Source organism: Dendropsophus ebraccatus, chromosome 13, assembly GCF_027789765.1.
Source record: "Dendropsophus ebraccatus isolate aDenEbr1 chromosome 13, aDenEbr1.pat, whole genome shotgun sequence".
In the NCBI taxonomy this organism is placed as follows: Eukaryota; Metazoa; Chordata; class Amphibia; order Anura; family Hylidae; genus Dendropsophus; species Dendropsophus ebraccatus.
The window spans coordinates 17,107,973-17,134,484 of NC_091466.1; the positions used below are offsets into that span (position 1 = coordinate 17,107,973).

The 26,512-nt window shown below is 49.3% G+C and overlaps 2 protein-coding genes across 2 annotated transcripts in view; both read left to right on the plus strand.

The window, feature by feature from the left end:
- EIF2S1 (eukaryotic translation initiation factor 2 subunit alpha) overlaps window positions 1–26,512 on the plus strand; it is a 465,302-nt gene that overhangs the window by 271,458 nt on the left and 167,332 nt on the right. The window lies entirely within an intron of this gene.
- On the plus strand, window positions 16,358–25,599 carry VTI1B (vesicle transport through interaction with t-SNAREs 1B). The gene is made up of 6 exons (XM_069949993.1): window positions 16,358–16,572; window positions 19,784–19,842; window positions 21,350–21,532; window positions 23,646–23,819; window positions 24,788–24,849; window positions 25,071–25,599. Exons 1-6 carry the CDS (start codon window positions 16,476–16,478, stop codon window positions 25,165–25,167), a joined length of 672 nt encoding a protein of 223 aa, XP_069806094.1. The 5' UTR covers window positions 16,358–16,475; the 3' UTR covers window positions 25,168–25,599.

Sequence of the window (26,512 nt, forward strand, 5' to 3'; positions counted from 1 at the left end):
GGACAATATAACTATATGGAGGACATTGCAGGGGGACAATATAACTATATGGAGGACATTGCAGGGGGACAATATAACTATATGGAGGACATTGCAGGAGGACAATATAACTATATGGAGGACATTGCAGGGGGACAATATAACTATATGGGGGACATTGCAGGGGAACATTATTACTATATAGGGGGACATTGCAGGGGGACAATATAACTATATGGGGGACATTGCAGGGGAACATTATTACTATATAGGGGGACATTGCAGGGGGACAATATAACCATATGGGGGACAATATAACTATATGGAGGACATTGCAGGGGGACAATATAACTATATGGGGGACATTGCAGGGGGACAATATAACTATATGGGGGACATTGCAGGGGGACAATATAACTATATGGGGGACATTGCAGGGGGACAATATAACTATATGGAGGACATTGCAGGGGGACAATATAACTATATGGAGGACATTGCAGGGGGACAATATATTTATATGGAGGACATTGCAGGGGGACAATATAACTATATGGGGGACATTGCAGGGGAACATTATTACTATTTAGGGGGACATTGCAGGGGGACAATATAACTATGTGGAGGACATTGCAGGGGGACAATATAACTATATGGGGGACATTGCAGGGGGACAATATAACTATATGGAGGACATTGCAGGGGGACAATATAACTACATGGGGACATTGCAGGGGGACAATATAACTATATGGGGGACAATATAACTATATGGGGACATTGGAGGAGGACAATATAACTATATGGGGACATTGCAGGGGAACATTATTACCATATGGGGGACATTGCAGGGGAACATTATTACTATATGAGGGACAATGCAGGGACACATTATTAGTATATGGAGGACAATGCAGGGGACATTATTACTATATGGGGGCACAGCAGGGGATCCTACATACAGGGGGTAACCCACATACCTGCTTGAGTGCTGCTTGAGGGGGTGAAGGTGAAGTGGGGGTAGTTGAAAGTGTGATGAGGGGACTGGTTGAGGGTGTGAAGGGGGAGTTAGGGGTTGAGTGTGGGCTGGGTGAGGGGTGGAAAGAGAGAGGGATGCTTTTACATTGGGTAGGGGGGGTTGTGGCCCCCTGTGTGAAAAGTTTGGGGACGCCTGGTATAAGTAGTCTTTGCTCTAACCCCTGTTCTTTTTGACTCTCTCCCAGAAGTTGGTGGCAGCGGCTCAGATATCGGCTTGTCTTCCCAATAATAAATCTCACAATTGTAAAAATACCTGGCCTACTTGCAGATCAGAGCTTTTGGGTCCATTTACACAGAAAGATTATTTGACAGATTATCTGCCAAAGATTTGAAGCCAAAGCCAGAAACAGACTATAAACAGAGATTAGGTCATAAAGGAAAGCCCTAGATTTCCCCTGTTTTCAAATCCATTCCTGGCTTTGGCTTCAAATCTTTGGCAGATAATCTGTCAGATAATCTTTCAGTGTAAATGGACCAAGGGTCCTATTCTACAGGCCGATAGGGGCCCGATCAATAATGTAAATAAGTGACGATCTGCTAGATCGGTGCTCGTTTACTGGGCCTATTCCACGGCCCGATAATCGTTTAGCGAGGGCTGCAGGGACATTGTTACCGATATCCTTGCACCCCTTGTTTAAACACCATACTTTACCTATCCATGTTGCAGGGCTTCTCCTGCGCTCCTTCTTCCTCCCACTCCTGCGCGCAGCAGCAGCTTCAATGCGGCCTGTCTGAGCTGACAGACCGCTCAGTCAATCACTAGCCGCAGCAGTCCGGGCCAGTGATTGGCTGAGCGGTCTGTCAGCTCAGACAGGCCGCACCGAAGCTGCTGCTGCGTGCGGGACAGGGAGGAAGAAGGAGCGCAGGAGAAGCCCTGCAACATGGATAGGTAAAGCATGGTGCTTGTGAAATCATCGGTCACCCTCCGCCCATCGCTATTCCACGCAGCGATGCGCGAACGGTGCCCGATGATTTTAGGTTTGAACCTAAATAAACGATCAGCCAATAACACAATTCCAGTTTCTCTCAATACCCCCTATATATTTGATGGTTCCTTCTATAAGGGGTTGAGGACCTCTGTTGTACACAATAGTGCAGGGATAGTTGGCGATAAGTAAGATGAGCTATGTTTTTATTACACACTCTTATTTGCCTTGGCAGCAGCTGCCTGGCCCTGGCACAATTATGCACTAATATCTCTAAATCCTTTGGATATGTGGTTTACCCAGGAGTATCGGTGCTAACCTGTAAAGATGACACCCGTTCTCACGTCCTAAGCGCATAAGCTCACACATATCCATTAGCCCAACCTTCCAAACTTTGTAAATCCATCTGCAATATTATCCTCTTCTGTTTCAATCACCCTGCATGCTGGTAATTATACTGCAGCAGCGTGTCACACAAGTCATAGGCTGGAACGCTTCTCGCTTGTTCTCCAAGCACTTTACATGCTGTATTTATCTTTCTAGATTAAAATGCTTCTAAAATTATCATATGCATTTGCTGAGGTGAAGAAGTCACGTCCCCCGGGGGACTCTCACGGTGCCCTTCAGTCTTACAAAAATATTCCTACGCTTTTTTCAATTTGAACTAATTTTGGTTAAAAAGGTTGTTCCTATTTTGTAATGGATATACCATCTGTTTGTGAGTATAGGGGTCCCACCGATCGTGAGAATGAAGGGGCCGTGTTTCAGCACCCCGTCCTCTATTTCTGCACATTGGCGCTTGCTTTGTTGGTGGACTGAAAGCCAAGAAGTAATAAAGTGAAAAGCTAGTGGAGAGTGATGTGGTCTGCTTAAAGAGAATTCTAGATGAAAGCAACTCGAGCACACTTGGGTCTGTCATACGAGCCCAGATAACAAGGCCTGGGGGGGAGATACGTATTACCCACCTAGGACGGGTAACCCGCAACTACGGGGCAGAAGGCGATCAGACTATAGGTCATCCGGGAGTATGAGTATTCTCTATTTTTCTTCTACACACCTCTACTGTGTTCCGGCAGAGTACACTTCTACATTGGACAAGGACCCTCTGGCAACCCCTCTACTGACTCTATACTGCAAAGCACTCTATTCTGAGCGTGCAGCATTTGATTACTGATGAAGTTGAATGCTGCATGCTCAGGTTTGGACAGACCCAAGTGTGTTCAAGTTGCGCTCCTGAGAATATAGGCCTCGCTCTTCTGCAAGAAGATGAGATGGAGGATAAGGGTTGGAGGCTGCTATCATTGACACTAAGGGAGGCCAGGAAACATTGCATTGTCATTCGTGAAGTGAGAAGTGTACATGGTAACTCTGATTTATTGTCCTGTTGGTTTTCTGTTTTTTTGTAACAGGAATTAGAGTCTTCTTGGATGTCAGTCACAGTGGAGGCGCAGGTCCGCATAGACCTTGGAAGAGCCTAGTGCCCATGGAAGGATGTGTTTAGGGATGCCGATCCATTGTGCCACTAAACTGAGCTGGAGGAGCAATGAAATATCTGAGGTTCGGTACTTTGAGAGAGCGTGGACATAAAAATTATCGCTAGTCTTCCACACAGGAATGTAAGGTAGAATATACTGATATTAAAGGTCGACCACACGATTGATTGAGCCTTGTAAAGGTTGTGTGACCAAGCTGTGAGCATGCTGATCGGTCCTCGCTCGCGGTAAACCATCGGCCTGTGTACTGTCAATCTGATTACTTGCAATAGAATGCTCAGACCTAGGGGAAGCTGTCGTGGGTCCTATCTGGAACCTCTGACATTGTGCACTATAATGCTACGTTTACACAAAGCGATAATTCGCCCAATCGATCGTTTAAAGATTTTGTAGCAACGATTTGGTTTTCATAACGATCAGCGTTTAGACGAATAAATCGTTAGAAAATTCGTAAGAAAAATCGTTATTGCGATCGTTTTTAAGATCGTTTAAGCCCATCTTTTATATAGGGTGAATCTTTGAAAGACTGTTTACACGAAGCGATCTGCGAATTTTTAGCGAACGGCGAACGATGATTTAAGAACATGTTAAAAGATCAAAATGAACGATTTTTCACTCATCGCTTGATCGTTTGCTGTGTTTACATGGAACGTTTTTGTGAAAATTTGAACGATAATTGTTCTGTGTAAACGCAGCATAAGATAGAGGGATATACAGTAGCTCACTTGACAGTATATTAGCAGGAGATTACGTTGGGGACAAGTTGGGCAGTGGAAAGGCTGTTGTCAGAAAGTTACATGGATTTTTAATTTACTTATATGTGAAAATTTCAAGACTACCAGTACCTATCAGCTGCTGTATGTCCTGCAGTAAGTGGTGGGTTCTTTCCAGTCTGACACAGTGCTCTCTGCTGCCGCCTCTGTCTATGTCCGGAACTGTCCAGAGCAGTAGCAAATCCCCATAGAAAACCTGTCCTGCTCTGGACAGTTCCTGACATGGGCAGAGAGCACTGTGTCAGACAGGAAAGAATACACCACTTCCTGCAGGACATACAGCAGCTGAGAAGTACTGGAAGACTTGAGATTTTTAAATAGACCTAATGTACAAATCTATATAACTTTCTGACACCAGTTGATTTGAAAGAATTTTTCCCGCTGGAGTTCCCCCTTAAGACTACTTTGGACCTGTGTGGAGTAATACAGGCTAGGTGGGGGCTTATGTGAAGGGAACCGGGATAAAAAAAAAAAAAAAAAAACATTTTGAGCTGCTGATTGTATATTCTGTGCTAACATAGTGATATGCCAGAAAATTCTCCTTAAATAATGTAAGTGTCCCTGTCATTAGGAAACTATTTTGGCAAAAGTTTTAATCCAAGTGAACAGCTATGCACTTCACACCCCGGCACACTGTGATCTCCGGATCACTGCACAAGACAAGCCCCATAGAAAGTTACAGTGCTGAGCTCGTGCAGTGAGGTGGGGAGTGAGGCAGAAGAGCTCAGATGAATGCTGCACCCTTAGTTTCTACTTGATGCTCCTCAGAAAGCCAAGTGTGCGGTGAACAGATTATAGAAATCCGCAGCTCCGACTCCAACTCCTGAATTTTATCCTAATGTCCTACATAAATCCTGGAGGGACTTCTCAAGGAATAAGGCAAAGATATAAAGCAGATTCTCCTGTGTGTGTGCAGTGGATGCAGCCAGTCTTCATGTCCTGAACAACTTAGAACTAGACTAGCCCAGCAGGGAACCATGAGTCATAAACATCATTATTATGATCCCACCCCTCTGTCCTCCCTGGATTTTTCACTGTTGCCTAGAACACCTCTTTAATTTCTCCCTCTCTCTCAAACACACACAGCCTGCTGCAGCCACGGCACACACACATAGCCTGCTGCAGCCACAGCACACACACAGCATGCTGCAGCCACAGCACACACACAGCCTGCTGCAGCCATAGCACACACACACAGCCTGCTGCAGCCATAGCGCGCACACACACACACAGCCTACTGCAGCCATAGCACACACAAAGCCTGCTGCAGCCATAGCACACACACAGCCTTCTGCAGCCATAGCACATACACAGCTTACTGCAGCCATAGTGTGCACACACACACACGGCCTGCTGCAGCCATAGTGCACACACACACAGCCTACTGCAGCCATAGCACACATACACACACAGCCTGCTGCAGCCATAGCACACACACACACACACAACCTGCTGCAGCCATAGCGCACACACAAACAGCCTGCTGCAGCCATAACACACACATGCAGCCTGCTGCAGCCACAGCACACACACAGCCTGCTGCAGCCATAGCCCGCACACACAGCCTGCTGCAGCCATAGAACACACACAGCCTGCTGCAGCCATAGCACACACACAGCTTACTGCAGCCATAGTGTGCACACACACACACACACACGGCCTGCTGCAGCCATAGTGCACACACACACACAGCCTACTGCAGCCATAGCACACATACACAGCCTGCTGCAGCCATAGCACACACCCACAACCTGCTGCAGCCATAGCGCACACACAAACAGCCTGCTGCAGCCATAACACACACATGCAGCCTGCTGCAGCCACAGCACACACACAGCCTGCTGCAGCCATAGCCCGCGCGCACACACAGCCTGCTGCAGCCACAGCACACACACACAGAGCCTGCTGCAGCCATAGCACGTGCACACACACAAACAGCCTGCTGCAGCCATAGCACACACACAAAGCCTTCTGCAGCCATAGCACACACACAGCCTGCTGCAGCCATAGCACACACAGCCTGCTGCAGCCATAGCACACACACAGCTTATAGCAGCTATAGTGTGTGCTCACACACACACAGAGCCTGCTGCAGCCATAGCACACATACACACACAGCCTGCTGCAGCAATAGCACATACACAACTTGCTGCAGCCATAGCACACACACAACCTGCTGCAGCCATAGTGTGTACACACACACACACAGCCTGCTGCAGCCATAGCACACATAAACACACAGCCTGCTGCAGCCATAGCACGCACACACACACACAACCTGCTGCAGCCACAGCGCACACACAAACAGCCTGCTGCAGCCATAGCACACACACACACACGCAGCGTGCTGCAGCACACACACAGCCCGCTGCAGCCACAGCACACACACACACACACACACAGCCTGCTGCAGCCACAACACACACACACAGCCTGCAGCAGCCATAGTCCGCACACACACACAGCTTGCTACAGCCACAGCACACACACAGCCTGCTGCAGCCATAGCGCGCGCGCACACACACACACACACACCCGCTGCAGCCATAGCACACACACAAAGCCTGCTGCAGCCATAGCACATACACAGCCTGCTGCAGCCATAGTACACACAGCTTACTGCAGCCATAGTGCGCGCGCACACACACACACACACACACACACACACACACACACACAGCCTGCTGCAGCCATAGCACACATACACATCCTGCTGCAGCCATAGCACATACACAGCCTGCTGCAGCCATAGCACACACAGCTTACTGCAGCCATAGTGCGCGCGCACACACACACACAGCCATAGCGCACATACACAGCCTGCTGCAGCCATAGCACACACACACTCAACCTGCTGCAGCCATAGCGCACACACACAAACAGCCTGCTGCAGTCATAGCACACACACAACCTGCTGCAGCCATAGCACACACACACACACACACACACACAGCCTGCTGCAGCCATAGTACACGCACACAAAAACAGCCTGCTTCAGCTGTAGCACACACACAGCCTCTTTCAGCCATAGCGCGCGCACACACACACACACACAGCCTGCTGCAGCCATAGCACACACACACACACACAGCCTGCTGCAGCCATAGCACACACACTCACACACACAGCCTGCTGCAGCCATAGCATACACACACACACAGCCTGCTGCAGCAGTAGCAGCCATAGCGCACACACACACACACACACACAGCCTTCTGCAGCCACAGCACGCACGCACACACACACACACACACACACACACCCTGCTGCAGCCGTAGCATACACACACACAGCTGCAGCCATTGAACACTGAAGAAAAACACACATTTTTCTCCCAGAGAGAAAACACCACACTGAGGACAGAGGTTACTGCTACACTACTTATGGCTTCCTCCTCATTCTCTATATTACACAGGATATCTTCATCTTCACAGATCTCCCCCCACACACACACACACAATGGACTCTTCCAGCTTCAAGCTGCCAAACAGTGACCGACAATATGTCCCCGACCATCTTCATCTAATAGGACCAGTGCTTTATTACTGATATATTGAGGAAACTAAATGTACGGGAAAGTGTTTTTCTGTTGTTTTTTTTTCTAGTTGTTATAAATAAGGTCCTTAGATTGATAGAACATAAACTATATTAATGAGTAACATTTATAAAAGTCATATGAAAATTCCATTATAAAATTTTGAAATATTTTAAGGCTGGAGTATATTTTTTCCGAATCCAACCAAAACTAGCTCCAAATCCACAACTACAAGTCCACAGCCCTCCATACTACCGCCACTTTTCATCTATGATCACTGGTGGGGATGGTCCGAACCGAGTTCGGTTCGGGTTTGTACGAACCCGAACCCTCGGTAATGATTCCCGCTGTCTGCCCACTCTGTGCAGCGGGCGGATCCAGTGGGAGGACCGCCTGGAAAACTGGGATACAGCCATAGCCATAGGCTGTATCCCAGTTTTCCAGGCGTTCCTCCCGCTGTATCCGCCCGCTCCATGGAGTGGGCAGACAGCGGGAATCATTACCGAGGGTTCGGGTTCGTACGAACCCAAACCGAACTCGGTTCGGACCATCCCTAATCACTGGGATCACATGGCAATGTGCTTGTTTTTTGTTCTTGTGTGCAACGGGTGTGGCTGAACTCAATCATTTGGAGTTGGTGTGTGTGTGTGGGGGGGGGGAGGGTCCACATACTTTTATGGTGCATTTACACAGAGCGATTATCGTTTACATTTTTGCGATAACGATCACATTTGAGTGATAATCACAGTCTTTCACCATGTTCTCAAATCGTCGTTGGTTGTTCGATAAAAATTTGCAGATTGCTTTGTCTAAACAGTTTTTCAAAGATTCATCCTAAATTGTAAAAATTATTTTTTTTCAACAATTTATCGCCTCGTCTAAACACTGACCAGCACAAAAAAAAAAAACGTTTCAAAGTCATTGAACGATCAATTGGGCGATTTATCACTTTGTCTAAATGGACCATTAGCCATACTTATAACCTATAGCTCAGGGGTACTCAACAACTTTTAGTGAAGGTCCACTTACCGGGGTCTTATCAGTGTTTTGTTACTTTTCACAAACGTTGTTGAACTATTTACATACAGAATTGCTGCTTATTAGTGGGAAAACTGACATTTTTTTCTCTCTCACCAGCCCTTTCAAATTAGGTACAAAGGGGGTGACTGCCCCAGTAATATATAGCCCCCCTGTGCGCTCTCCCCCAGTAGTATATAGAACCCCTGAAGTGTATAGCCCCCCTGTGCGCTCTCCCCAGTAGTATGTAGCCCAACTGTGCGCTCTCCCCCAGTAGTATATAGCCCCCCTGTGCGCCTTCCCCCAGTAGTATATAGCCCCCCAGTGCGCTCTCCCCCAGTAGTATATAGCCCAACTGTGCACTCCCCCAGTAGTTCATAGCCCTGCTGTGCGCTCTCCCCCAGTAGTATATAGCTCAACTGTGCGTTCCACCAGTAGTAAATAGCCCCCCGTGCGCTCTCCCCCTGTAGTATATAGCCCCGCTGTGCGCTCTCCCCCTCCCATATAGCCCCCCTGTGCGCTCTCCTTCTCCCATATAGCCCCCTGTGTGCTCTCCCCCTCCCATATAGCCCCCCTGTGTGCTCTCCCCCTCCCATATAGCCCCTCTGTGTGCTCTCCCCCTCCCATATAGCCCCTCTGTGCGGTTTCCCCCTCCCATATAGCCCCTCTGTGCGCTCTCCCCCTCCCATATAGCCCCCCTGTGTGCTCTCCCCCTCCCATATAGCCCCCCTGTGTGCTCTCCCCCTCCCATATAGCCCCTCTGTGTGCTCTCCCCCTCCCATATAGCCCCTCTGTGCGGTTTCCCCCTCCCATATAGCCCCTCTGTGCGCTCTCCCCCTCCCATATAGCCCCCCTGTGTGCTCTCCCCCTCCCATATAGCCCCCCTGTGTGCTCTCCCCCTCCCATATAGCCCCCCGTGTGCTCTCCCCCTGTGGTATATAGCCCCCCTCCCATATAGCCCCCGTGTGCTCTCCCCCTCCCATATAGCCCCCCGTGTGCTCTCCCCCTCCCATATAGCCCCCCCGTGTGCTCTCCCCCTGTCGACTCTCCCCCTCCCATACAGCATGTGACATAAAGAAAAAAAAACACTTATACTCACCTGGGTCCGGGCGTTTCCTCTTCTCTTCCCTCTTGTGGCCGCACTGCAGCGGTCACTAGGGGCCGCACTCCCCTGTGCTGGCGTCAGTGCAGTAACGTCACTCAAGCGCCTACACCAGAAGGGAAGAGCGGCCTCTTGTGACTGCTGTGGCCACAAGAGAGACTGACAGGGAGGGAGCCAATGGCTCTCTCTCTGTCAGTGCTACCGCCGCCGCTCGGTAGATATGAACGCTTGTTACGAGCGCTCATAATTACTGTGCAGGGAGCAGCGCTGCAGCAGGGGTCCGGACAGCTGGCCTCCAGGGGTCCGCAAGTTGAGGACCCCTGCTATAGCTCAATAAGTGACAGCTGTATGCCCGTTATAGTACAGGTACCAGTTCCTGTGACCAGTTTGACAACTCAATAAAACACAGGCAGGGTTAAAAGGCTTTTCCTGCTGCTTTCTGTGGAAATAATCTGCAGTAAATCTAATGTGTGTGAACGGAGGCCACATAACAGTATCATGGTCAGTAGTTTGTTTGTTTTTTTATCCGTATTTGTAAGCCAAAACCAGAGATGAAACCTAGAGAAAGAGCAACTATAATAGAAAGATTTGCACCTCTTTTATGTTTTTTCGGATCCACTCCTGGTTGTGGCTTACAAATACTGATAAGAAATGCTGACAAATATATTGCCGTGTGAAAGTGGCCTAAAGGGAGCTCCCAAGAGTCAGCTTCTGTACATCTGCAGCTCTTCTCTAACCTGCGCCCTCTAGTGGACAGTAAGGGTGCTACACAGTATTAGAAAGTTTACTCCTTTTCTATTTTCTGATGCTGAAGCGCCATCTAGTGCATATACTCGGTAATGCTCCTGTTTCTTTTTCAGGTTTATACTTGCTAGTAGAGTATTGTTGTACCGTGTTAGCCATAGAAATCAGTAGAATAGAGAACAAATCAGGCGATACCTTTTGGAGGCTAACTGAGTATATTTGATTGTAAGCTTTCGAGAGTCTAGCTCTCTTCGTCAGACATGATGTTATCAGGTTTATACTTGTTCAGTACTCTGTCAACCTTATATGCTGCCAGGTTTCTAACAGCATGTTATAGTTACCAGCCAACTGAACTATTATTACAAATAAATATGGTGCCATTTGGTTAATAGCGGCTAAAAAAGAATATATGACAGTGACATGATTAGGGTCTCTTGTGCTCTGTGTGAGTGGAAGAGCATGCACCAGTGGAACCAGTGATCCAGGCTGGTTCCTTACTGGATTTATTGTATCTGTGTCCCTTGTATTCCCTTGTAAATAACAAACTTTTCTAACTACAACTCTCAAAATGCTTTTAACTTAATAAGCTCTCTAGGTATGCTGGGAGTTGTTTTTCTAAGAGAACAACTCTTTAATAAATGACGATAACATAAAAAGGTGACAGTTGTGTAGATGAGTGTTTCTCAAGTCCTCAAGTGTTGCCTAACAGGTAATGATTTAAGGATATCCTATACAGATAATACCTGTGCTGATACCTGATGTACTGAGTAGAATTATATCACCAGTGAAAATCTAGTGAAAACATGATCTGTTGGGGGAGGTGAGGACTGTAGCTGAGAAACACTGATGTAGAGGCTACAAGTAACTGCGCTTTTATGAAAACTACAACCATCAGTCCTAAAGGTCCATTAATAATCCATTTACCACGATGGTTATAAGATCTCATATAGTAGAAAAGTCCCCATCTATGCCCTCTATAGTAGCTGGACCCATCTGTGGAGTCCGAATATAGTAATTAGGGTCCTCTGTGCATCCATATAGTAATATATGCCTCTCTGTGCTCCCATATAGTAGTTAGGTCCCCTCTGTGCATCCGTATTGTAGTTAGGACCCTCTGTGCTCCCATATAGTAGTTAGGTCCCCTCTGTGCATCCATGATGTAGGTAGGTCCCCTCTGTGCATCCATGATGTAGGTAGGTCCCCTCTGTGCTCCCATATAGTAGTTAGGTCCCCTCTGTGCATCCATGATGTAGGTAGGTCCCCTCTGTGCATCCATGATGTAGGTAGGTCCCCTCTGTGCATCCATATAGTAGTTAGGTCCCCTCTGTGCATCCATATACTAGTTAGGTCCCCTCTGTGCATCCATATAGCAGTTAAGACCCTCTGTGCCTCCATATAGTAGTTAGGTACCTCTGTGCCTTCATATAGTAGTTGGGTACCTCTGTGCCTCCATATAAGTATTAAGCTCATCTCTGCCCTTATATAGAAGCAAATGCCCTTCTGTACCTCCATAGAGTAGTAAGGCCCCTCTGTGCCTCCATATAGTAGCCAGGACCACTCTGTGGGTTTATATAGTAGCCAGGACCCCTCTGTGCCTCCATATAGTAGTCAGGCCCCCTCTGTGCCTCCATATAGTAGTCAGGCCCCCTCTGTGGGTTCATATAGTAGCCAGGGCCCCTCTGTGCCTCAATATAGTAGCCATGCCCCCTCTGTGCCTCCATATGGTAACAAGGCCCCTCTGTGTCTCCATATAGTAGCCAGGCCCCCTATGTGCCTCCATATAGTAGCCATGCCCCCTCTGTGGGTTCATATAGTAGCCAGGCCCCCTCTGTGCCTCCATATAGTAGCCAGGCCCCCTCTATGCCCCTATATAGTAGCTAGACCCCTTCTGTACCTCCATATAGTAGTAAGGCCCCTCTGTGCCTCCATATAGTAGCCATGCCCCCTTTGTGCCTCCATATTGTAGCCAGGCCCCCTCTGTGCCCCTATATAGTAGCTAGACCCCTTCTGTACCTCCACATAGTATTAATGCCTCTGTGCCTCCATATAGTAGCCAGGCTCCCTCTGTGCCTCCATATAGTAGCCAGGCCCCCTCTGTGGGTTCATATATTAGCCAGGCCCCCTCTGTGTCTCCATATAGTAGCCAGGCCCCCTCTGTGCCTCCATATAGTAGCCATGCCCCCTCTGTGCGTTCATATAGTAGCCAGGCCCCCTCTGTGCCTCCATATAGTAGCCAGGCCTCCTCTATGCCCCTATATAGTAGCTAGACCCCTTCTGTACCTCCATATAGTAGTAAGGCCCCTCTGTGCCTCCATATAGTAGCCATGCCCCCTCTGTGGGTTCATATAGTAGCCAGGCCCACTCTGTGCCTCTATATAGTAGCCAGGCCCCCTCTGTGGGTTCATATAGTAGCCAGGCCCCCTCTGTGCCTCCATATAGTAGCCAGGCCCCCTCTGTGGGTTCATATAGTAGCCAGGCCCCCTCTGTGCCTCTATATAGTAGCCAGGCCCCCTATGTGCCTCCATATAGTAGCAAGGCCCCTCTGTGCCTCCATATAGTAGCCAGGCCCCCTATGTGCCTCCATATAGTAGCCAGGCCCCCTCTGTGCCTCCATATAGTAGCCAGGCCCCCTCTGAGCTTCCATATAGTAGCCATGCCCCCCCTGTGCCTCCATATAGTAGCCAGGCCCCCTCTGTGGGTTAATATAGTAGCCAGGCCCCCTCTGTGCCTCCATATAGTAGCCAGGCCCCCTCTGTGCCTCCATATAGTAGCCAGGCCTCCTCTGTGCCTCCATATAGTAGCCAGGCCTCCTCTGTGGGTTAATATAATAGCTAGGCCCCCTCTATACCTCCATATAGTAGCCAAGCCCCCTCTGTGCCTCCATATAGTAGCCAGGCCCCTCTGTGCCTCCATATAGTAGCCAGCCCCCGCTGTGCCTCCATATAGTAGCCAGCCCCCTCTGTGCCTCCATATAGTAGCCAGGCCCCCCTGTGTCACCATATAGTAGCCAGGCCCCCCTGTGTCACCATATAGTAGCCACACCCCCTCTGTGGGTTCATATAGTGGCAAGTCCCCTCTGTGTCTCCATGTAGTAGCCAGGCCCCTTCTTTGCCTTCATATAGTAGTCATGCCCCCTCTCTGCCCCTATATAGTAGCTAGACCCCTTCTGTACCTCCATATAGTAGTAAGGCCCCTCTGTGCCTCCATATAGTAGCCACGCCCCCTCTGTGGGTTCATATAGTAGCCAGGCCCCCCTCTGTGGGTTCATATAGTAGCCAGGCCCCCTCTGTGGGTTAATATAATAGCCAGGCCCCCTCTATGCCTCCATATAGTAGCCAAGCCCACTCTGTGCCTCCATATAGTGGCAAGTCCCCTCTGTGTCTCCATATAGTAGCCAGGCCCCTTCTTTGCCTTCATATAGTAGTCATGCCCCCTCTCTGCCCCTATATAGTAGCTAGACCCCTTCTGTACCTCCATATAGTAGTAAGGCCCCTCTGTGCCTCCATATAGTAGTCAGGCCCCCTCTGTGGGTTCATATAGTAGCCAGGCCCACTCTGTGCCTCTATATAGTAGCCAGGCCCCCTCTGTGGGTTCATATAGTAGCCAGGCCCCCTCTGTGCCTCCATATAGTAGCCAGGCTTCTCTGTGCCTCCATATAGTAGCCAGGCCCCCTCTGTGGGTTCATATAGTAGCCAGGCTTCTATGTGCCTCCATATAATAGTCAGGCCCCCTCTGCGGGTTCATATAGTAGCCAGGCCCCTCTGTGCCTCCATATAGTAGCCAGGCCCCCTCTGTGCCTCCATATAGTAGCCAGGCCCCCTCTGTGCCTCTATATAGTAGCCAGGCCCCCTGTGTGGGTTCATATAGTAGCCAGGCCCCCTGTGTGGGCTCATATAGTAGCCAGGCCCCCTGTGTGGGTTGATATAGTAGCCAGGCCCCCTCTGTGCCTCCATATAGTAGCTAGGCCACTCTGTGCCACCATATAGTAGCCAGGCCTCTCTGTGCCTCCATATAGTAGCCAGGCCCCCTTTGTGCCTCCATATAGTAGCCAGGCCCCCTCTGTGGGTTCATATAGTAGCCAGGCCCCCTCTGTGCCTCTATATAGTAGCCAGGCCCCCTATGTGCCTCCATATAGTAGCAAGGCCCCTCTGTGCCTCCATATAATAGCCAGGCCCCCTCTGTGCCTCCATATAGTAGCCAGCCCCCCTCTGCGCCTCCTTATAGTAGCCATGCCCCTCTGTGCCTCCTTATAGTAGCCAGGCCCCTCTGTGTCACCACATAGTAGCCAGGCTCCCTCTGTGGGTTCATATAGTAGCCAGGCCCCCTCTGTGCCTCCTTATAGTAGCCAGGCTCCTCTGTGCCTCCATATAATAGCCAGGCCCCCTTCTGCGGGTTCATATAGTAGTCAGGCCACCTCTGCGCCTCCATATAATAGCCAGGCCCCCTTCTGCGGGTTCATATAGTAGTCAGGCCACCTCTGCGCCTCCATATAGTAGCCAGGCCCCCTCTGTGAGTTCATATAGTAGCCAGGCCCCCTTCTGCGAGTTCATATAGTAGCCAGGCCCCCTCTGCGCCTCCATATAGTAGCCATGCCCTCTGTGCCACCTTATAGAAGCCAGGCCCCTCTGTGTCACCATATAGTAGCCAGGCCCCCTCTGTGGGTTCATATAGTAGCCAGGCTTCTCTGCCTCCATATAATAGACAGGCCCCCTCTGTGGGTTCATATAGTAGCCAGGCCCCCTCTGTGCCTCTATATAGTAGCCAGGCCCCCTGTGTGGGTTCATATAGTAGCCAGGCCCCCTGTGTGGGTTCATATAGTAGCCAGGCCTCCTCTGTGCCTCCATATAGTAGCCAGGCCCCCTTTATGCCTCCATATAGTAGCCAGGCCCCTCTGTGCCTCCATATAGTAGCCAGGCCCCTCTGTGTCTCCATATAGTAGCCAAGCCCCTCTGTGCCTCCATATAGTAGCCAGGCCCCTCTGTGTCTCCATATAGTAGCCAAGCCCCTCTGTGTCTCCATATAGTAGCCAAGCCCCTCTGTGTCTCCATATAGTAGCCAGGCCCCTCTGTGCCTCCATATAGTAGCCAGGCCCCTCTGTGCCTCCATATAGTAGCCAGGCCCCTCTGTGTCTCCATATAGTAGCCAAGCCCCTCTGTGTCTCCATATAGTAGCCAAGCCCCTCTGTGTCTCCATATAGTAGCTAGGCCCCTCTGTGCCTCCATATAGTAGCCAGGCCCCTCTGTGCCTCCATATAGTAGCCAGACCCCCTCTTTGCCCCTATATAGTAGCTAGACCCCTTCTGTACCTCCATATAGTAGTAAGGCCCCTCTGTGCCTCCATATAGTAGCCAGGCCCCCTTTGTGTTTCCATATTGTAGTTGAGTCCCTCCCCATGTGAGACCCCTATATAGTAGCTAGCCCCCCATGTGTGCCTCTATATAGTAGCTAGCCCCCCATGTGTGCCTCCATATAGCAGATATGCCTGTCTGAGCTCCATGACAGTAGTTACCCCCACACCCTATAGTACTAGACCCCTTTGAGCAGGTAGGCCCCCTGTAGGAAGTAGCCTCCACATAGGTATCCCCCTGTAAGTCTCTCTATATGGTTTAGTTAGTAATCTCACATATATGTGCAAAACTACACAAGCAGCGACTCCAGCCCCCCGCGCGTCTGTAACCCAGGGCTACGCGCCTTTTCAGCACATGCGCAGTACAACGCAGCTCTTCAGCGGACGCGCGCGAGAGCGAGCAGGAAGTAAAGCGCGCCTGGTCACATGATTCAGTGGAAGTCACCGGCGGCTGTCTAGTCACATGACCGGCCGCCAGTCCTTTGTACGCCGCGGCGGTGCTGGAGGTTCCGGGTCCCCGTGATGTCGTCCGAACAGTTTGAGACGCTGCACGAGCTGTTCACGGAGCGCTATGAGCAGCTGCGGGCCATGCCGCCCAGACTGGAGGGCTGCCGCGGAGGTGACTGCTTACACAGGGGGCCTATACGGTACCGGGAGTAGCAGATACATGTATGAGTCTATGAAGGCTACTGGGATGATCAATAGCTGGAGAGGCTCCTGTCAGAGAACATATACCTAAGGGATTGGAGTATGTGCTGCCCCCCTGTGGTGCCCCATTGTATTATATCGCAGTGTGCTGTCATGTTACAGGCCCCTATGGCCGGTCTGGAGCTCGGTTATGACCACAGTACTCTTGGGTTTGCCCCACACGTTTGGCTGTCACCATTTTGTGCCTGCCAGTGACTTTAAAGGGGTAGTCCACCCAAAAAAAATTTCTTTCAAATCAACTGCTGCCATGAAGTGACAGAGATTTTTAATTTACTTCTATTAAAAAATCTCAAGCCTTCCAGTACTTATCAGCTGCTGTATGCCCAACAGGAAGTTGTATTATTTCCAGTCTGGAGAGCAGGAGGGGTTTTCTATGGGGATTTGCTCCTGCTTTGGACAGTTTCTGACATGGACAGAGGAGGCAACAGAGAGCACTGGGTCAGACAGGAAAGAAAACACCACTTCCTGCTGGACATACAGCAGCTAATAAGTACTGGAAGACTTAAGATTTTTTAATAGAAGTGAATTACAAATCTCTGGCACTTTATGGCACCAGTTGATTTGAAAGAAATTTTTTTTGGGTGGACTACCCCTTTAAGCCAAAGACCACTACTGGGGCTGATAGTTGTGGGGTAGCAAGGATGGGGCGATAACTTCTCAGATCCATGGATAGTGAGAAAGCTTCATCAGTAGTGGAAGGGAGACACTCACCCCGTGTGATGTGGGTATTATCATGGTATACTGGGTAGGATGAGGGTGTATACAGCAGCCTGCCCGCTCCTGGGGATGAGGGTGTATACAGCAGCCTGCCCGATCCCGAGGATGAGGGTGTATACAGCAGCCTGTCCGCTCCTGAGGATGAGGGTGTATACAGCAGCCTGCCCGCTCCTGAGGATGAGGGTGTATACAGCAGCCTGCCCGCTCCTGAGGATGAGGGTGTATACAGCAGCCTGTCCGCTCCTGAGGATGAGTGTGTATACAGCAGCCTGCCCGCTCCTGAGGATGAGGGTGTATACAGCAGCCTGCCCGCACCTGAGGATGAGGGTGTATACAGCAGCCTGCCCGCTCCTGAGGATGGGTGTGTATACAGCAGCCTGCCCGCTCCTGGGGATGAGGGTGTATACAGCAGCCTGCCCGCTCCTGGGGATGATGGTGTATACAGCAGCCTGCCCGCTCCTGGGGATGATGGTGTATACAGCAGCCTGCCCGCACCTGAGGATGAGGGTGTATACAGCAGCCTGCCCGCACCTGAGGATGAGGGTGTATACAGCAGCCTGCCCGCTCCTGAGGATGAGGGTGTATACAGCAGCCTGCCCGCTCCTGAGGATGAGGGTGTATACAGCAGCCTGCCCGCTCCTGAGGATGAGGGTGTATACAGCAGCCTGCCCGCTCCTGGGGATGAGGGTGTATACAGCAGCCTGCCCGCTCCTGAGGATGAGGGTGTATACAGCAGCCTGCCCGCTCCTGAGGATGAGGGTGTATACAGCAGCCTGCCCGCTCCTGAGGATGAGGGTGTATACAGCAGCCTGCCCGCTCCTGAGGATGAGGGTGTATACAGCAGCCTGCCCGCTCCTGAGGATGATGGTGTATACAGCAGCCTGCCCGCTCCTGAGGATGAGGGTGTATACAGCAGCCTGCCCGCTCCTGAGGATGAGGGTGTATACAGCAGCCTGCCCGCTCCTGAGGATGAGGGTGTATACAGCAGCCTGCCCGCTCCTGGGGATGAGGGTGTATACAGCAGCCTGCCCGCTCCTGAGGATGAGGGTGTATACAGCAGCCTGCCCGCTCCTGGGGATGAGGGTGTATACAGCAGCCTGCCCGCTCCTGGGGATGAGGGTGTATACAGCAGCCTGCCCGCTCCTGAGGATGGGTGTGTATACAGCAGCCTGCCCGCTCCTGAGGATGAGGGTGTATACAGCAGCCTGCCCGCTCCTGAGGATGGGTGTGTATACAGCAGCCTGCCCGCTCCTGGGGATGAGGGTGTATACAGCAGCCTGCCCGCTCCTGAGGATGAGGGTGTATACAGCAGCCTGCCCGCTCCTGGGGATGAGGGTGTATACAGCAGCCTGCCCGCTCCTGAGGATGGGTGTGTATACAGCAGCCTGCCCGCTCCTGGGGATGGGTGTGTATACAGCAGCCTGCCCGCTCCTGAGGATGAGGGTGTATACAGCAGCCTGCCCGCTCCTGAGGATGAGGGTGTATACAGCAGCCTGCCCGCTCCTGAGGATGAGGGTGTATACAGCAGCCTGCCCCCTGCTGATGATGAGGGTGTATACAGCAGCCTGCCTGCTGCTGAGGATGAGGGTGTATACAGCAGCCTGCCCGATCCCGAGGATGGGTGTGTATACAGCAGCCTGCCCGCTCCCGAGGATGGGTGTGTATACAGCAGCCTGCCCGCACCTGAGGATGGGTGTGTATACAGCAGCCTGCCCGCTCCTGGGGATGAGGGTGTATATAGCAGCCTGTCCGCTCCTGAGGATGAGTGTGTATACAGCAGCCAGCCCGCTCCTGGGGATGAGGGTGTATACAGCAGCCTGCCCGCTCCTGGGGATGAGGGTGTATACAGCAGCCTGCCCGCTCCTGGGGATGAGGGTGTATACAGCAGCCTGCCCGCTCTTGGGGATGTATACAGCAGCCTGCCCGCTCCTGAGGATGAGGGTGTATACAGCAGCCTGCCCGCTCTTGGGGATGTATACAGCAGCCTGCCCGCTCCTGGGGAGGGGGGTGTATACAGCAGCCTGCCCGCTCTTGGGGATGTATACAGCAGCCTGCCCGCTCTTGGGGATGTATACAGCAGCCTGCCCCAACCCGTCCTTAGCTATACCAGTGATGCTTCAGGGCTCCCTCTGTACAGCCACTAGTGATCACATATAGACAGGGACATAAGTGGAGGTTCTCAGGGCATGCACATCTGGATGTCTATAATGGTTTGGTCCATCACCCATGGGCTACTATTTAGTGGTATGAGCTGCCATCCCTCTCTGTAGTGACTGGATCCCTTTGTGCAGATTCCTGGTCCAGCACTGGGACCCCACCCATCTCAGACCATGAGCCCCCATTACATACTAGTGTTTGAATGGCGAAAGCATTTTCTCAACTAAACGATTTGTATTGTTCCACAGAGCAGCGTAAAAGCTTACTTCGAGAATTTGACAAGCGGCATCTAGAGGCACATGAGATGGTGAGGAGCTGACGCCCTGGAGTTTTCTCTTTTTCCATTGTCACATTTGTAACACTTCATTTATTTTACTCCATACTTTGCTTTACTGTCATTTTCTCAGATATGTCAAAGGTTACTGATCAGGTCTCGCTCCTGAGATACAGTCGGGGGGAGTGTGCAGCAGCATGATTCTCTCCCCGACAGTCATAAAATCCGACTTCATTAGAGTCTGTGGAGCAAACAAGTGTTGTAAGTCTCTACCAGTCAGGGAGAGAAGCGCACTGCCGTAAAGTCCCCTCAGCTGTATCTCAGGATCCTTTCAGGTCTTAGGAGTGAGACCTGACGCGATCAGTAACCTTTGATGGCATTACAGAGTGCAGAAACAGCCATCCAAGGGGGAAGGAGAATGAAAAGATAATAACAAGTATGGAAGGAATTGTTAGTCTCATCATGGGCAGCAACATATCAAAAGTTCTGTTTGATTGGAATATTGCTTTAATACATCGCACGCTATGGAAATCGCACGGATAACTTTGTGCTGCGGATTCTGTGCACGCTCCTGCTTGAACATCTGGCTGTCCCATAGGCTTCACTCTAGGCTCAGGCCGATTCAGTTGTCCGCCCTAAGAATTGACATAACCTTAGAATGGGACATATGGGACCAGCGGGTGGGGGAGGGCGGTCTTGGGGCGCGGCGACACAATGCAATCCGCGGCAAGTTATCTGTGGGATTTCCATAGTGTGCCAGGGCTCTAAAAAGGAAATCTGTGCAAAGGGCACAACACCTGACTTGGCTGAATACTTGTTGCCACCGGAATACATAGAGACTTAATCTTGGAGAAGACTTGGATTGATGGCGGTGCTGCTAAGTTTCTAAAAGGTTTTATTGCACAAAACTAGACATTTCAAAATTGTAATGTTTTTTTTCTTTGGGTAAGGCACCTTCCCTGGAGAAGAAGTCTTTGCGATTGTGTGATTATTTTTGTGCAATAAAACCTTTTAGAAAATGACTAATGATGAGCGAACCTGGAGCATGCTCGAGTCCATCCGAACCCGAACGTTCGGCATTTGATTAGCGGTGGCTGCTGAAGTTGGATAAAGCCCTAAGGCTATGTGGAAATCATGGATATAGTCATTGGCTGTATCCATGTTTTCCAGACAACCTTAGAGCTTTATCCAACTTCAGCAGCCCCCGCTAATCAAATGCCGAACGTTCGGGTTCGGATGGACTCGGACCCGAACCCAGTTCGCTCATCTCTAAGAATGACCCATGTTGGAGTTATCCCCGATCACAGCCACTGATGGGAGGTGTAACAGGAGGAGGATGTGTGATCTCCATAGAGCACTATAGATCACCCCACAGAGAGGAGTAAGCATGGACATGTTATCACCCCCACCATATCCAGCCTAGGTGATACTTACACTTTGTGCTAAACGGGAAGTAAATGCTGCTCATCAACAATATCTGTCTAGAAGCTATGAGCAACTGTCTGCTATTCTGAATGTCTAATTTTTAACAATTTTTTAGCTTTCACAAATGGAGGAAGAACTTAAAGGTGCCCCGCGATCCTTCCAGAACCAGATGATAAATAAGATGCGCACATATAGGAAAGTCCTTGCAGAGCTGCAGCGAGAGGCGAAAACTCTGAATAGCGGATTCTCCTCGGATGACGGCAGGAAGGGATTTTATACTGTAGAAAATGAGCAGAGGGTAAGTCCTGTAATAGGAGGACGGCACTCACTGTACCACTGTAGTTAGGACTACCTGCAGTCTTGTTACAAAACTACAATTACCATCATGCCTGGATAGCCAAAGCTGGAAAAGATAGGACTGCAACAGCTGGAGGGTCACAGGTTCCTCAGCCCTAATTTAAATAGTCACTGTCATTTTGGGTAACTATAGCCAAATCAATAGGGAATGTGAATATAGGCTTATTTGTAATATCTAGTACATTAACAATATTAATTTGTTAATTTAAAAAAAAAAAACTCATGACCACCAGGGGTCTCCCTTCCGATGTATTTGCAGTCCACTGCCAATCAGAAAACAATACACCACTTCCTGCAGGACATACAGCAGCTGTTAAGTACTGGAAGGCTTGAGATTTTTTTTTTTTTTTTTTTAAATTACAAACTTCTGGCACCAGTTGATTTAAAACATTTTTTTTTTTTGCTGGAGTACCCCTTTAAATGGTAGTGAGAAATAGCTAGGCCCATTTCACACTGGCACAGCACGCATGCTGCGGCACTGGATGATCCCCTACTGACAGCTCAGGTGAGACTGTGATCAAGGAACAGTCTGGGCAACAGAATAATTCTGCGTGCTCCTTAGCCTCTGCATTGCATCTGTGGACTAAAGGAATGGACATTCCCTTGGGAGCAGTGCTGGCACAGGTCATGCTTGCCTGGGAACAACCACAGGTTCCGAAACAAACAACTGCAGAGGGACAGCAGAATTTTTTTTCCCTTCATGTCATACAGCTGCATTATTCAGCCTTGTTGCTTTTGACATTCACTTTTGGAGGGTCAGCTCCTCGGATTAGAGGTGACATCCTGGACATTATCCTTAATAAGTTGGCAGCGGTCTCTGAATAAGGTTCCTGACTTGTATAATTCCTATCTCGCTTATAGCAAGCTGCCAAGTCCCTGGCCCTGAGGTAGCAGAGCCAGATGGTTCAGTGCCGCATTCCTCCTGTTTGGAATGTAAGACGCATTGCTTTTCTCTTCCCTTTTTAACATTTTCAGTTCCGGTTTTTACATTGACCATATTTGCCCCATGTTATCCGGATGATTTTTTTGTATACTTAAATGGATACTCCATAGAAAACTGTTTTACTTAGATCAACTGATGTCAGAAAGCTATATAAATTTGTAATTTACTTCTATTTAAAAATATCAAGTCTTCCCATACTTATCAGCTACTGTATATCCTGCAGGAAGTGGTGTATTCTCTCCAGTCTGACACAGTGCTCTCTGCTGCCACCTCTGTTCATGTCAGGAACTGTCAAGAGCGGGAGAGGTTTTCTATGGGGATTTGCTACTGTTTTTGGACAGTTCCTGACATGGACAGAGGTGGCAGCAAAGAGCACTGTGTCAGACTGGAAAGAATACACTACTTCCTTCAGGGCATACAGCGGCTGATAAGTACTGGAACACTGGGGAGTTTTAAATAGAAGTAAATTACAAATCTATATAACTATCTGACACCGTTTTTTTCCCTCTGGAGTACCCCTTTAAAACAGTACATACCTTCTACCTTACACTTCTAGTTCACTGCTCCCGACCATGTCACATATGCAGCAGCCAGCAGTGCAACAGTCTACAATGCAGCTAGATACTGACCTTCCTGAAGGGAACAGTTTACTCCAGGCATTAAGTTTAGTCTCTAGTGTTAGGGTAAAGGGTAAAAAACTGCTCCTGGCACCATGGCCTAAAACACTGCTGGACAGGGAAGAGTTAATAGGGTTTTCTTCTTATATGTGAAGCTTCACCATTGCAGAATGACATATTCTGTCTTTTTGTTTTTTATTAGACTTTGTTCAATTACTTACTACTGTAAACTAGAATTTTCCTGTTCATGAACAGCAGAGGGTGAAATCCCATCCTGACCCACTGAGATATATGCGGCTGTATCTAAGCCAGGTATCACTCCTGCCATGTCCTAATAGTTGAGCATTGGCGGTCAGATCCTAGTATCCGCAGTGTATCCCATGAGCGATCAGAGAAGATGCGGATGAATTTGTATTTTTTAGATACACACACACTTTGTCCATTTTGATGTGTATATGAAGCAAGATTACAGGTTGTTATTGTTTCCTCTATAGGCGACAATGAATCCACAAAGGGCACTGCTCCTCCAAGGCCATGAGAGTCTGAACAGGACCACAGATAGTATCGCCAGATCTCATTGTATAGCTGCTGAGACCGATGCCATTGGGCAGAATATAGTGGAGGAGCTGGGAGAACAGAGGGAGCAGCTGGAACGAACAAAGGATCGAGTAAGTAAACACTTGTGCATGTAGTAGAAGTAGTAGAAGTGTGGCTTTAATTACTGGGCTAGTGGAGGATGACTGCTGTAAATACTAGGATAGTGGTGGGGTTGGGCTGCTGTAAATGCTGGGCTAGTGGAGGGATGTGCTGCTGTAAATGCTGGGCTAGTGGAGGGGTGGGCTGCTGTAAATGCTGGGCTAGTGGAGGGGTGGGCTGCTGTAAATGCTGGGCTAGTGGAGGGGTGGGCTGCTGTAAATGCTGGGCTAGTGGAGGGGTGTGCTGCTGTAAATGCTAGGCTAGTGGAGGGGTGGGCTGCTTTAATTGCTGGGCTAGTGGAGGGGTGGGCTGCTGTAAATGCTAGGCTAGTGGAGGGGTGGGCTGCTTTAATTGCTGGGGTAGTGGAGGGGCTGCTGTAATTGCTGGGCTAGTGGAGGGGTGGGCTGTTGTAAATTCTGGGCTATTGGGGGGCTGGTGGGATTTCTGGGCTAGTGGAGGGGATGGGCTGCTGTAAATGCTGGGCTAGTAGAGGGGCTGCTGTAAATGCTGGGCTTTTGGGGGCTGCTGGGATTTCTAGGCTAGTGGAGACATTGGCTACTTTAAATGCTGAACTATTGGAGGGGGTGGGCTGCTGTAAATGCTGGACTAGTGGAATGTGCTGCTGTAAATTCTGGGGCAGTGGAGGGGATAGGCTGCCGTGATTGAAGGGCTAGTGGAGAGGGTGGGCTGCAGTGATTGCTGGGCTAGTGGAGAGGGTGGGCTGCAGTGATTGCTGGGCTAGTGGAGGGGGTGGGCTGTTGTACAATGTAGTAGCTGTTTTCCTGTTGCTGCAGTGTATGAGGTTTGGCTCTGGGGTTTAGCAGTGATGTAAGAGATTTATAAGAGCTGCTACATCTTTGTTGGATCCCACCTTTCCCTCCTGGTGCTTTACTAGAACTGTTGTGGTTGTTAACTCTTATTTTGACACTTTTTTTCCCAGCTAATAAACACAGGTGAAAATCTGAGCAAAAGTCGGAAGATTCTGCGCTCCATGTCTCGGAAGTAAGTTCTTACTTTGTTTGCCTTTATACTTTAGTTATAGAATCATGGCTCTTTACTTATGAAGAGGTATACTCACCACCAGTGCTGCTCCGACAGTGACTGTCCCACAGCAACATTTTGGGAGACACTACTCTCCTTACTTGTGCACCTCCCGGCTCTCCCTATAGGATCGGGGAGGGTTCGGCTTCCATGTAAACTACTTATTCTTTGTTCCTTTGTAGAATTGTGACAAACAAGCTCCTCCTTTCCATCATCATCATTCTTGAGATCATCATTCTTGGCGCCGTGGTCTACGTAAAGTTTTTCCGTAAAACATGAATGGACTTTGCGGATCCGATGAAGGACTCCTGTGGGGCTGTGAAGTGTAAATACACCCCATGTGAGGGTAATACTGTAAATGTGTACAGAACATGAGACACGTGGCGCTGCCCTGCAGCATGTATGGGTGATAGCTGCGGCTGCTGGGACCTATCCATAAGGCGATTGTTAGCCGTTACTTGAGATTCTGTAAACTACCTCTACAGAAGAGGTAAAGCCCTAAAGTTATCGGCATTAGGGACGACATCAGGACGTGTTGCACATAGTGACGGACCTCCAAATAAACTGTTATTTCTTATAATCCCTTATTGTATTCTCCGTTAGTCTCTTCCACAATGAATGTAATAAAATACAGGTAAGAGTATTCTATTATTGTTATGGACACATCTAATATCCCATTAAAAAAATGAAATCTCTTTGTATTTATATAGACTTTATCGTATGGCACCTATGTAAAAAGAGACTGTCAGCAGGTTTAGGCTGTCCTATCTCAGGGTAGCATAAACTAGTGACTCCTCTCCATTATGTGCATGAGCTCAGTAGTCCTGGATATTCATGAGAAGCAGAAAACTCCACCCACCAGCTGCTGATTGGCAGTTATCTATCCATGCTGTGTATAGGCAGTCACCCGGCAATCAGCAACTGGAGGGTGGGGGGAGGGGTCTGGCAAGAATCCTATTCTCCTGCATATTAGGAGAACGGCTAAACAGAATGATGTAAGTAATACACCGATCTGTTCAACATTTCTGTCACTAGTTTATGCTGCCCTCATTTAAAACCGCATAAACCTAGTGACAGATTCCATTTGAGTTCACAGAGCCCATAATACAGCTTGGAATAGGGGAGTAAATCTATATGAACTAAAACCATGGCTGAATATAGAAACCAATAGGTGCACAATGTTTCAGCAACACCGTGGGGCCCTTGGTCACTGCATGGGGCATGATTTCCTCAGCAAGTGATGACCATGATCTATCAATGGTACCTACCCCAATGCAATGCACTAATATTGCCTAGTGGGGGGCTGTCCAAGTCACATTTTACACATATTGTATAACATGGCAAAATATAGAAGTGGCCATATACTATATACCTAAGCTGAGTCCTCCTCTCTTTGAGAGTTCTCCATGCTGGATCCTCAGTAGGGAGCACCCTCTATATAACACCTATAAACCCTCATAGAGGAATATGGACAGGGTATTATCATATCTCTCTATTCCTGCTCGTCTGCTGGCAAGCAGTACTATTATTGTGTCAGTGATTGTGTCCGCTACACATTGCACAGACTAGCAGCTCAATGTTATGACTGCAATAGCTCTCCCCACCTGTAGTTTTGCCACTTCAG